Source organism: Ips typographus, linkage group LG3 (genome assembly GCF_016097725.1).
Source record: "Ips typographus isolate SLU linkage group LG3, UJ_Ityp_2.0, whole genome shotgun sequence".
In the NCBI taxonomy this organism is placed as follows: domain Eukaryota; kingdom Metazoa; phylum Arthropoda; class Insecta; order Coleoptera; family Curculionidae; genus Ips; species Ips typographus.
Window position 1 is genome coordinate 20,118,607 of NC_138424.1, and position 12,223 is coordinate 20,130,829.

The 12,223-nt window shown below is 30.3% G+C and overlaps 1 protein-coding gene across 3 annotated transcripts in view; it reads left to right on the top strand.

The window, feature by feature from the left end:
- LOC145726137 (uncharacterized) overlaps positions 1-11,330 on the top strand; it is a 30,196-nt gene extending 18,866 nt beyond the window's left edge. Inside the window, exons 2-6 of one of the 3 annotated variants that reach the window (XR_014177491.1) lie at positions 18-380; positions 7,856-7,982; positions 8,058-8,254; positions 8,488-9,403; positions 9,771-11,330. Coding sequence is in view for 1 of the 3 variants with exons in the window: in XM_081975109.1 (XP_081831235.1) it covers positions 18-380; positions 7,856-7,982; positions 8,058-8,254; positions 8,488-8,567 (767 nt within the window). In the remaining 2 variants the exon portion in view is untranslated. Of the gene's footprint in view, positions 1-17; positions 381-7,855; positions 7,983-8,057; positions 8,255-8,487 lie in introns of all 3 variants that reach the window. The other 2 variants (XR_014177492.1, XM_081975109.1) reach the window with 2 other exon arrangements.
- The last annotated feature ends 893 nt before the right edge of the window (positions 11,331-12,223 follow it).

The window sequence follows — 12,223 nt, forward strand, 5'->3', positions numbered from 1 at the left end:
TGGCTGTTTTCTTCTAGTTGGTGCTACCCTAACAATAAACCAAATCAAAGGGCCGGACTCGATAGAAATTGGCTCAGCAGAAGACCTGATCCTGGACTGCGATTTTGACGCAACCGGTGAGGATGACGTCGTCCTCAAGTGGTTTTTCAATGACCTGAACGACGTCATCTACCAGTGGATCGCCCAGGACAATCACGCCTACGCAATGGGGTCTTTAAAGGAATTTATCGATCCCAGTTACAAAGTGTCCGACAATCCCAATTCCATGTTTAGAGCTTTGAAGTTCAAGGAAATCACTCCGGAATTGTCCGGAAATTACAGCTGTAAAGTGGACACTGACGATGAGGTCAAATGGCTTACCAAACAAGTCATTGTTTATTGTAAGTTTAATTATTGCGTGAAAATTTACTTCAAAATCGCGAAAATTGAGTTGAAAACCAAATTTTGACGTCAAAATCACGTGTATATTGTCTTAGAAACTTGAAATTAACTTCATAATCATGAAAATTGACGATCTATCGTCAAATCATGAAAACTAACTTCAAAATGGTGAAACTTTACTTAAAATCTGAAAATTGACTTGAAAATCGTGAAAATTGAGTTGGAAAACAAAAATTAACATCAAAATCATAAAAATGTACTTAGTAACCTTGAAATTTTACTTGAAAACCAAATTTTGACGTCAAAATTTCGTACACTGTTTAGAAACTTAAAATTGGCTTCAAAATCATGAAAATTGACTGAAAAATTAATTGAAAAGTAAACTTTGACGTTAAAATCATACATAGTGAGTTACAATCGTAAAACTAACTTAATAATCATGAAAGTTGACTTCAAAATTGTGAATTTATCTCAAAATCATAGAAACTAACTTCAAAATCGTGAAAATTGAGTTGAAAACATAAATTGACATCAAAATCATAAAAATGTACTTAGAAACCTTGAAATTTTACTTGAAAACCAAATTTTGACGTCAAAATTGCGTACACTGTTTAGAAACTTGAAATTGGCTTCAAAATCATGAAAATTGACTGGAAAATTAATTGAAAAGTAAACTTTGACGTTAAAATCATGCACAGTGAGTTATAATCGTAAAACTAACTTAATAATCATGGAAGTTGACTTCAAAATTGAGAATTTATCTCAAAATTATATAAACTAACTTCAAAATCGTGAAAATTGAGTTGGAAAACAAAAATTGACATCAAAATCATAAAAATGTACTTAGAAACCTTGAAATTTTACTTGAAAACCAAATTTTGACGTCAACATTACGTACACTGTTTAGAAACTTAATATTGGCTTCAAAATCATGAAAATTGACTGGAAAATTAATTGAAAAGTAAACTTTGACGTTAAAATCATGCACAGTGAGTTATAATCGTAAAACTAACTTAATAATCATGAAAGTTGACTTCAAAATTGAGAATTTATCTCAAAATCATAGAAACTAACTTCAAAATCGTGAAAATTGAGTTGAAAACATAAATTGACATCAAAATCATAAAAATGTACTTAGAAACCTTGAAATTTTACTTGAAAACCAAATTTTGACGTCAAAATTGCGTACACTGTTTAGAAACTTGAAATTGGCTTCAAAATCATGAAAATTGACGGGAAAATACTTGAAAAGTAAACTTTGACGTTAAAATCATGCACAGTGAGTTATAATCGTAAAACTAACTTAATAATCATGAAAGTTGACTTCAAAATTGTGAATTTATCTCAAAATCATAGAAACTAACTTCAAAATCGTGAAAATTGAGTTGAAAACATAAATTGACATCAAAATCATAAAAATGTACTTAGAAACCTTGAAATTTTACTTGAAAACCAAATTTTGACGTCAACATTACGTACACTGTTTAGAAACTTAATATTGGCTTCAAAATCATGAAAATTGACTGGAAAATTAATTGAAAAGTAAACTTTGACGTTAAAATCATGCACAGTGAGTTATAATCGTAAAACTAACTTAATAATCATGAAAGTTGACTTCAAAATTGAGAATTTATCTCAAAATCATAGAAACTAACTTCAAAATCGTGAAAATTGAGTTGAAAACATAAATTGACATCAAAATCATAAAAATGTACTTAGAAACCTTGAAATTTTACTTGAAAACCAAATTTTGACGTCAAAATTGCGTACACTGTTTAGAAACTTGAAATTGGCTTCAAAATCATGAAAATTGACGGGAAAATACTTGAAAAGTAAACTTTGACGTTAAAATCATGCACAGTGAGTTATAATCGTAAAACTAACTTAATAATCATGAAAGTTGACTTCAAAATTGTGAATTTATCTCAAAATCATAGAAACTAACTTCAAAATCGTGAAAATTGAGTTGGAAAACAAAAATTAACATCAAAATCATAAAAATGTACTTAGAAACCTTGAAATTTTACTTGAAAACCAAATTTTGACGTCAAAATTGCGTACACTGTTTAGAAACTTGAAATTGGCTTCAAAATCATGAAAATTGACGGGAAAATACTTGAAAAGTAAACTTTGACGTTAAAATCATGCACAGTGAGTTATAATCGTAAAACTAACTTAATAATCATGAAAGTTGACTTCAAAATTGTGAATTTATCTCAAAATCATAGAAACTAACTTCAAAATCGTGAAAATTGAGTTGGAAAACAAAAATTAACATCAAAATCATAAAAATGTACTTAGAAACCTTGAAATTTTACTTGAAAACCAAATTTTGACGTCAAAATTGCGTACACTGTTTAGAAACTTGAAATTGGCTTCAAAATCATGAAAATTGACGGGAAAATACTTGAAAAGTAAACTTTGACGTTAAAATCATGCACAGTGAGTTATAATCGTAAAACTAACTTAATAATCATGAAAGTTGACTTCAAAATTGAGAATTTATCTCAAAATTATATAAACTAACTTCAAAATCGTGAAAATTGAGTTGGAAAACAAAAATTAACATCAAAATCATAAAAATGTACTTAGAAACCTTGAAATTTTACTTGAAAACCAAATTTTGACGTCAAAATTGCGTACACTGTTTAGAAACTTGAAATTGGCTTCAAAATCATGAAAATTGACGGGAAAATACTTGAAAAGTAAACTTTGACGTTAAAATCATGCACAGTGAGTTATAATCGTAAAACTAACTTAATAATCATGAAAGTTGACTTCAAAATTGTGAATTTATCTCAAAATCATAGAAACTAACTTCAAAATCGTGAAAATTGAGTTGGAAAACAAAAATTAACATCAAAATCATAAAAATGTACTTAGAAACCTTGAAATTTTACTTGAAAACCAAATTTTGACGTCAAAATTGCGTACACTGTTTAGAAACTTGAAATTGGCTTCAAAATCATGAAAATTGACGGGAAAATACTTGAAAAGTAAACTTTGACGTTAAAATCATGCACAGTGAGTTATAATCGTAAAACTAACTTAATAATCATGAAAGTTGACTTCAAAATTGTGAATTTATCTCAAAATCATAGAAACTAACTTCAAAATCGTGAAAATTGAGTTGGAAAACAAAAATTAACATCAAAATCATAAAAATGTACTTAGAAACCTTGAAATTTTACTTGAAAACCAAATTTTGACGTCAAAATTGCGTACACTGTTTAGAAACTTGAAATTGGCTTCAAAATCATGAAAATTGACGGGAAAATACTTGAAAAGTAAACTTTGACGTTAAAATCATGCACAGTGAGTTATAATCGTAAAACTAACTTAATAATCATGAAAGTTGACTTCAAAATTGTGAATTTATCTCAAAATCATAGAAACTAACTTCAAAATCGTGAAAATTGAGTTGAAAACATAAATTGACATCAAAATCATAAAAATGTACTTAGAAACCTTGAAATTTTACTTGAAAACCAAATTTTGACGTCAAAATTGCGTACACTGTTTAGAAACTTGAAATTGGCTTCAAAATCATGAAAATTGACTGGAAAATTAATTGAAAAGTAAACTTTGACGTTAAAATCATGCACAGTGAGTTATAATCGTAAAACTAACTTAATAATCATGAAAGTTGACTTCAAAATTGAGAATTTATCTCAAAATTATATAAACTAACTTCAAAATCGTGAAAATTGAGTTGGAAAACAAAAATTAACATCAAAATCATAAAAATGTACTTAGAAACCTTGAAATTTTACTTGAAAACCAAATTTTGACGTCAAAATTGCGTACACTGTTTAGAAACTTGAAATTGGCTTCAAAATCATGAAAATTGACGGGAAAATACTTGAAAAGTAAACTTTGACGTTAAAATCATGCACAGTGAGTTATAATCGTAAAACTAACTTAATAATCATGAAAGTTGACTTCAAAATTGTGAATTTATCTCAAAATCATAGAAACTAACTTCAAAATCGTGAAAATTGAGTTGGAAAACAAAAATTAACATCAAAATCATAAAAATGTACTTAGAAACCTTGAAATTTTACTTGAAAACCAAATTTTGACGTCAAAATTGCGTACACTGTTTAGAAACTTGAAATTGGCTTCAAAATCATGAAAATTGACGGGAAAATACTTGAAAAGTAAACTTTGACGTTAAAATCATGCACAGTGAGTTATAATCGTAAAACTAACTTAATAATCATGAAAGTTGACTTCAAAATTGTGAATTTATCTCAAAATCATAGAAACTAACTTCAAAATCGTGAAAATTGAGTTGGAAAACAAAAATTAACATCAAAATCATAAAAATGTACTTAGAAACCTTGAAATTTTACTTGAAAACCAAATTTTGACGTCAAAATTGCGTACACTGTTTAGAAACTTGAAATTGGCTTCAAAATCATGAAAATTGACGGGAAAATACTTGAAAAGTAAACTTTGACGTTAAAATCATGCACAGTGAGTTATAATCGTAAAACTAACTTAATAATCATGAAAGTTGACTTCAAAATTGTGAATTTATCTCAAAATCATAGAAACTAACTTCAAAATCGTGAAAATTGAGTTGAAAACATAAATTGACATCAAAATCATAAAAATGTACTTAGAAACCTTGAAATTTTACTTGAAAACCAAATTTTGACGTCAAAATTGCGTACACTGTTTAGAAACTTAAAATTGGCTTCAAAATCATGAAAATTGACTGGAAAATTAATTGAAAAGTAAACTTTGACGTTAAAATCATGCACAGTGAGTTATAATCGTAAAACTAACTTAATAATCATGAAAGTTGACTTCAAAATTGAAAATTTATCTGAAAATTATAGAAACTTCAAAATCGTGAAAATTGAGTTGGAAAACAAAAATTGACATCAAAATCATAAAAATGTACTTAGAAACCTTGAAATTTTACTTGAAAACTAAATTTTGACGTCAATATTGCGTACACTGTTTAGAAACTTGAAATTGGCTTCAAAATCATGAAAATTGACTGGAAAATTACTTGAAAAGTGAACTTTGACGTTAAAATCATACATAGTGAGTTACAATCGTAAAACTAACTTAATAATCATGAAAGTTGACTTCAAAATTGTGAATTTATCTCAAAATCATAGAAACTAACTTCAAAATCGTGAAAATTGAGTTGGAAAACAAAAATTGACATCAAAATCATAAAAATGTACTTAGAAGCTTTGAAATTTTACTTGAAAACCAAATTTTGACGTCAATATTGCGTAAACTGTTTAGAAACTTGAAATTGGCTTCAAAATCATGAAAATTGACTGGAAAATTACTTTACTTACTAAAAGTAAACTTTGACGTTAAATTCATGGATAATAATGTTTGTCCTCCAGGTGATTAATTAAAGACATTGACAATTGAGTGGATCGCAGTGAGCGTTGGTTGGCCAACATGGCGGCTGTAGGACATATTTCAGTGACGTTTCTATTGACACAAATGTTCTAACAGAAACTTCTTAAATATAATTGTTTTTTGAGTTTTAAACGACACTGACATATTGTACTCACTATTTAATATATCTATGGAATGCGCACATTTTTCGTTGATTAATGTAATTAAATTTTGTCCACACATTTTTGTAAACACCCTGTATGTGTTTTGTTGACACCAATAACTGCAATATTAGGCAGTTAACAGCAACTTAATGTTTTCTGTCCAGTAACAAGGTTATGTAGTCAACGGCAATTTTAATTTCTTTAAAAAGTATTAGACAGATGGTACCGGGTACCATATTCTTTTGTACGGAATCAGCCATGGGTAACAGAATGGCACGGGACTGGTAAGGAAAGGAGGTCTTTATGGTACTAATAATATTATGCAAATTGGCCGTTACGCAAACTGTATTTCATTTCTAAGATGAGACTGTTTTGTATTTCCTTATGTTTCCTCAGTTTTAATGACAACTAAAGTCTCTATATTGGTGAATACGAACCTTAAACTCAACCACTAATTCTCCTTGTAAATTAAAAGAGAAAGACATAGATTACAAAGTATAATATAGATGTTTGTAGTGATGGGTAAATGACTGGTAAAGTAAAATTTGACTGCTAAATTACCAATAAATTACTGATAAATTACAAATACTGTGTTTCTGGCAGTCCAAATTTTGGGACCGGTTTTCTCCCTGACTGTACCAAATTTTGTAGTGTTTTTTTATGTTACCGGATAGGAAATTTAATGAGGATTCCAAAAATGTGCTTAAAACAGTCATTTTCTTACTCCAAGTGGGTTTTACTGATGATTTTGTTCCTGACTCTCCTTTCAAACTGTTTCTGTCAGTTCAAACTTAGACACCGCTTTTCTCTTTGATTTTACCAAATTTTGTAGTGTTTTTTAAGGTTATTGGATAGGAAAATTAACGAGGATTTCAAAAATGTGCTTAAAACTGTCATTTTCTTACTCCAAGTGGGTTTTACTGATGATTTTGTTCCTGACTCTCCTTTCAAACTGTTTCTGTCAGTTCAAACTTAGACACCGCTTTTCTTTTTGATTTTACCAAATTTTGTAGTGTTTTTTAAGGTTATTGGATAGGAAAATTAACGAGGATTTCAAAAATGTGCTTAAAACAGTCATTTACTTACTCCAAGTGGGTTTTACAGGCGATTTTGTCTCTGACTGTGCTTTCAAACTGTGTTTCTGTCAGTTCAAACTTTGACACCGCTTTTTCCTCGGACTGTACTATATTTTGTAATGTTTTTTCTTGTTATTGGCTAGGAAATTCAACGAGGATTTCAAAAATGTGCTTAAAACAGTCATTATCTCACTACAAGTGGGTTTTACAGACGATTGTATCCCTGATTGTGCTTTTAAACTGTGTTTCTGTCAGTTCAAAGTTTGACACCGCTTTTCTCTCTGACTGTACTAATTTTGTAGTGTTTTTTTCATGTTATTATATAGGAAATTTAATGAGGATTTCAAAAATGTGCTTAAAACAGTCATTATCTCACTCCAAGTGGGTTTTACAGGCGATTTTGTCTCTGACTGTGCTTTCAAACTGTGTTTCTGCCAGTTCAAACTTTGACACCGCTTTTATCCCTGACTGTACCAAATTTTGTAGTGTTTTTTAGGTTATTGGATACGAAAATTAACGAGGATTTCAAAAATGTGCTTAAAACAGTCATTGTCTTACTCCAAGTCGGTTTTACAGGCGATTTTGTCTCTGACTGTGCTTTCAAAATGTGTTTCTGTCAGTTTTCAAACTTTGACAACAATTTTTTATTCAATCTTTATCTTTCAGGATGATATTAATGACAGCCATGACAGGAAAATGATATATTTTAAGCAAACTTCGATTAGACCCATAAATTTACTGGTAAATTTCCCTGTCACACTGAATTTTACTTTACCTTACCGGTCGTTAATCAAATTAATGATTACCATCAATGAATTCTACCATTTTCTTCTTATTTTGAAACACCTTCACTCTTTTCAGCTCCAGCTTCATCGTTCCAAATTTACCTGATTGGAGGGGATGACGAGTTTCAAGGGGATGAGGTAGTCCTTTGTGATGTCACGAATGTCTTCCCTAAACCGGACTTTGATCTTCTTTTAGGCGGAGAGTGAGTACTCTTGACAACAAACGTTACAAAATACTCTAAAACTGATAATTAATCGTTTTTACTATTTGTTCATAGGAATGGAACTGAAGAATTGCCAGACATGTTCAATCCAAGCAGAGAGGAAGTATCCAACGAAGATGGTTCTTTCAACATGTCCATAAGGTTACCGTTCAATTCCAGTCATTTGGATCAGGGTACCACAAAATTCGTATGCGAACTCAGCATATCTGGTACCAATTACACGGAGTCTAAAAGTGTCGAGTACTTTGTGGGTGCGTACCGTTTTTTGACAAATAAAGTATTTTGATCATCAGATAAGATTCTGATAAATGGTTGAAAATAAAATGGTAATACAAACCACGGAGGAAAGTTTAATTTCAGTCTACCTAATATCTCGACAGAAATCACTTTCCACCTGAGTATGTAATATACTATTATTTATTATTTTAATCGTCTGACAAATAAAGTATTTTAATGTATTGTTAATTTGTTATTTTTGTTTCAGATAGCGGAATAAGTCGTCCAGGAATTTCACTGCTTCTAGCGATCCATCTTCTAGCTCTATCGCTACTTCTAGTCACTTGACTGAGTCCTGAAATTCGGCAATCAAATTTTCCTAACAACACGAAGTTACTTACTAGCTAAACACCATTAACATAAAGAGTTTTATTCAAGAGCTGTCATATAATGTGATTCTGTGTACAAACCTGTGTAAATAAAAGTGTAAATAAAAGTGTAAATATAGGTTATACAAGTATGGTAAAACCAAAACTGGTCTCAGGAAAGCAATATAACTGACAGAGAAACATTGATAATTGCATGCGCGAGACAAAGACAGAAAAACTTAAAAAAAGTTCAAGTAGGAGGAAGTTTTGTTGCGATGTTGTCAAACATTTCTCTATGGTTTGTGATTGGTTAACAAAGCAGCAAGATGAAAGCTGCTTTTTGACCAATCACTGAAAGCAATGAAATTGGCTTGATAGTCAAATTTATGGACTTTTAAGGCAGTTTTCAAAGTTTTCAAGTAAATGAGTCAGCTTCTAAGTCAATGTTAAGTCTTTCAGGGTTAGGAAACGTGTACAAAGCGTTGAAATTGGCTTGATACTCAAATTTATGAACGTTCCAGACAGTTTTCATAGTTTACAAGTGAATGAGTGAGTTTCTAAGTCAATTTTAAGCTTTTCAGGGTTAGGAAACGTGTACAAAGCAATGAAATTGGCTTGATAGTCAAATTTATGGACTTTCAACGCAGTTTTCAAAGTTTTCAAGTAAATCAGTAAGTTTCTAAGACAATTTTAAGTCTTTCAGGGTTAGGAAACGTGTACAAGGCACTGAAATTGGCTTGATAGTCAAATTTATGGACTTTTAAGGCAGTTTTCAAAGTTTCCAAGTAAATGAGTCAGCTTCTAAGTCAATTTTAAGTCTTTCAGGGTTAGAAAACGTGTACAAAGCATTGAAATTGTCTTGATAGTCAAATTTATGAACTTTCCAGACATATTTCATAGTTTACAAGGGAATGAGTGAGTTTCAAAGTCAATTTTGATACTTTCAGGGTTTGGAAACGTGTAAATAGCATTGAAATTGGATTGATAGTCAAATTTATAGACTTTCAAGGCTGTTTTCAAAGCTTCCAAGTAAATCAGTGAGTTTCTAGGACAATTTTGAGACTTTCAGGGTTTGGAAACGTGTACAAAGCATTGAAATTGTCTTGATAGTAAAATTTATGAACTTTCCAGACAGTTTTCATAGTTTACAAGTGAATGAGTGAGTTTCTAAGTCAATTTTAAGTCTTTCAGGGTTAGGAAACGTGTACAAAGCATTGAAATTGTCTTGATAGTCAAGTTTATGGACTTTCAAGGCAGTTTTCAAAGTTTTCAAGTAAATCAGTGAGTTTCTAAGACAATTTTAAGTCTTTCAGGGTTAGGAAACGTGTACAAGATTGAAATTGGCTTGATAGTCAAATTTATGGACTTTCCAGACAGTTTTCATAGTTTAGCAGTGAATGAGTGAGTTTCTAAGTCAACTTTGATACTTTCAGGGTTTGGAAACGTGTAAATAGCATTGAAATTGGATTGATAGTCAAATTTATGGACTTTCAAGGCTGTTTTCAAAGTTTCCAAGTAAATCAGTGAGATTCTAGGACAATTTTGAGACTTTCAGGGTTAGGAAACGTGTACAAGGCATTGAAATTGGCTTGATAGTCAAATTTATGGACTTTCAACGCAGTTTTCAAAGTTGCAAGTAAATGAGTGAGCTTCTAAGTCAATTTTAAGCTTTTAAAGGTTAGGAAACGTGTACAAAGCATTGAAATTGTCTTGATAGTCAAGTTTATGGACTTTCAACGCAGTTTTCAAAGTTTTCAAGTAAATCAGAGATTTTCTAGAACAATTTTGAGACTTTCAGGGTTAGGAAACGTGTACAAGGCATTGAAATTGGCTTGATAGTCAAGTTTATGGACTTTCATGCAGTTTTCAAAGTTTACAAGTAAATGAGTGAGCTTCTAAGTCAATTTTAAGCTTTTAAAGGTTAGGAAACGTGTACAAAGCATTGAAATTGGCTTGATAGTCAAATTTATGAACTTTCAAGGCAGTTTTCAAAATTTTCAAGTAATCAGTGAGTTTTAAAGTCAATTTTGATACTTTCAGGGTTTGGAAACGTGTAAATAGCATTCAAATTGGATTGATAGTCAAGTTTATGGACTTTTAAGACAGTTTTCATAGTTTACAAGTGAATGAGTGAGTTTCTAAGTCAATTTTAAGTGTTTCAGGGTTAGGAAACGTGTACAAAGCATTAAAATTAGCTTGAAAGTCAAATTTATGGACTTTCAACGCAGTTTTCAAAGTTTTCAAGTAAATCAGAGAGTTTCTAGGACAATTTTGAGACTTTCAGGGTTTGGAAACGTGTACAAAGCATTCAAATTGGCTTGATAGTCTGAAATTTATGAACTTTGAATGCAGTTATCAAAATTCAGTGAGTTTCAAAGTGAATTTTGGATTTTCATAAATTCAGATAAGCTTCTGGCAACATTGCACCAAAGTTTTCGCCGACTAAATATTTTATTAAGTTGTCTGTCTTTGTCTCGCGCATGCAATTATCTACGTTTCTCTGTCAGTTCCACGATTTGTCTATGGCCAGTTTTACTTTTACCACACCTCTATAACTATAGAGAAAAAAGAAATTATAACTAAACGTTATTGTTACCGTTTTAACCAAATTCCACAGTACACTATACCAAAGTTATTGCTATATTTTTACTAAAAAAAAAATGTATTTTGATGTAAATAAGTGTTTATTTTTGTAATTATTAGTATTTGTCTAGTCTTAATCATTAAATTTTTGTTGAATAAAGTGGTTTTTTATTTGTTTTTAAGTGATTATATTAGTTAGTCCACTAATCATAACACATATCCACTTCTGTTTCAATAATCCATGTACACTCATCATAACATATGTAGAAATCAATTTTTTTTTGAAAAAAATCAAAAATGTATGCAAATCAACCAATTTGAATCTTCTCTATTAGAAAATGGAATAAAAAAAATTATGGGAAAACCCCATTGGAAGTATTTAAAATATAATAATATACAGGGTGTTGCATTTAAACGAAGCAATTACTTTTTGGGTGACCTATAAAAATTTTATAGTTAAAATAGGCATGTTGAAATTACGTACGTACGTTGCCAAATCTTCAAAACTTACCTATATTTGAAGTTTTTCTTTTCTTGGGACACCCTGTGTAATTGTGTAAATATTCTGAGTGGTATAGTTCTTCTAAAAAGTACAAAATTAACGAGTCATAGAATGGAATAACAGCAATTTAAAATCTACTTTTTAAATTTTATGATGATTTAAATTAGATTGTTGTTAATTTGACTAAAATGGCAAATATGGCCCAATTTCCTTACTATGCATATGTTTCGAACCAATTATTTCATAATGCCATCAAAATGGATGAGAACTCTAAACGAGATTCTTTCTCTTCTTTTGTTATCAAACAGCCAAATTTTTTCACTTTTACTGATTTTAAAGTCAAATTCCCCAGTAACATACTGTTAATGCGGTTTAAATTCTTCCTTTCTTTGTAGACATAGTCCGGGCGCATTTTACCACAAATTTTAACTGAACTTTCACAAAAATATAATGTAAAAAAAAAAACAATTTTTACCCTCTGACTATAGTACAAGGCGTGAGAGAGCCACAGACAGTTTTGGGAGGAGTAAATAGAAGAATGAAGAGTCTGT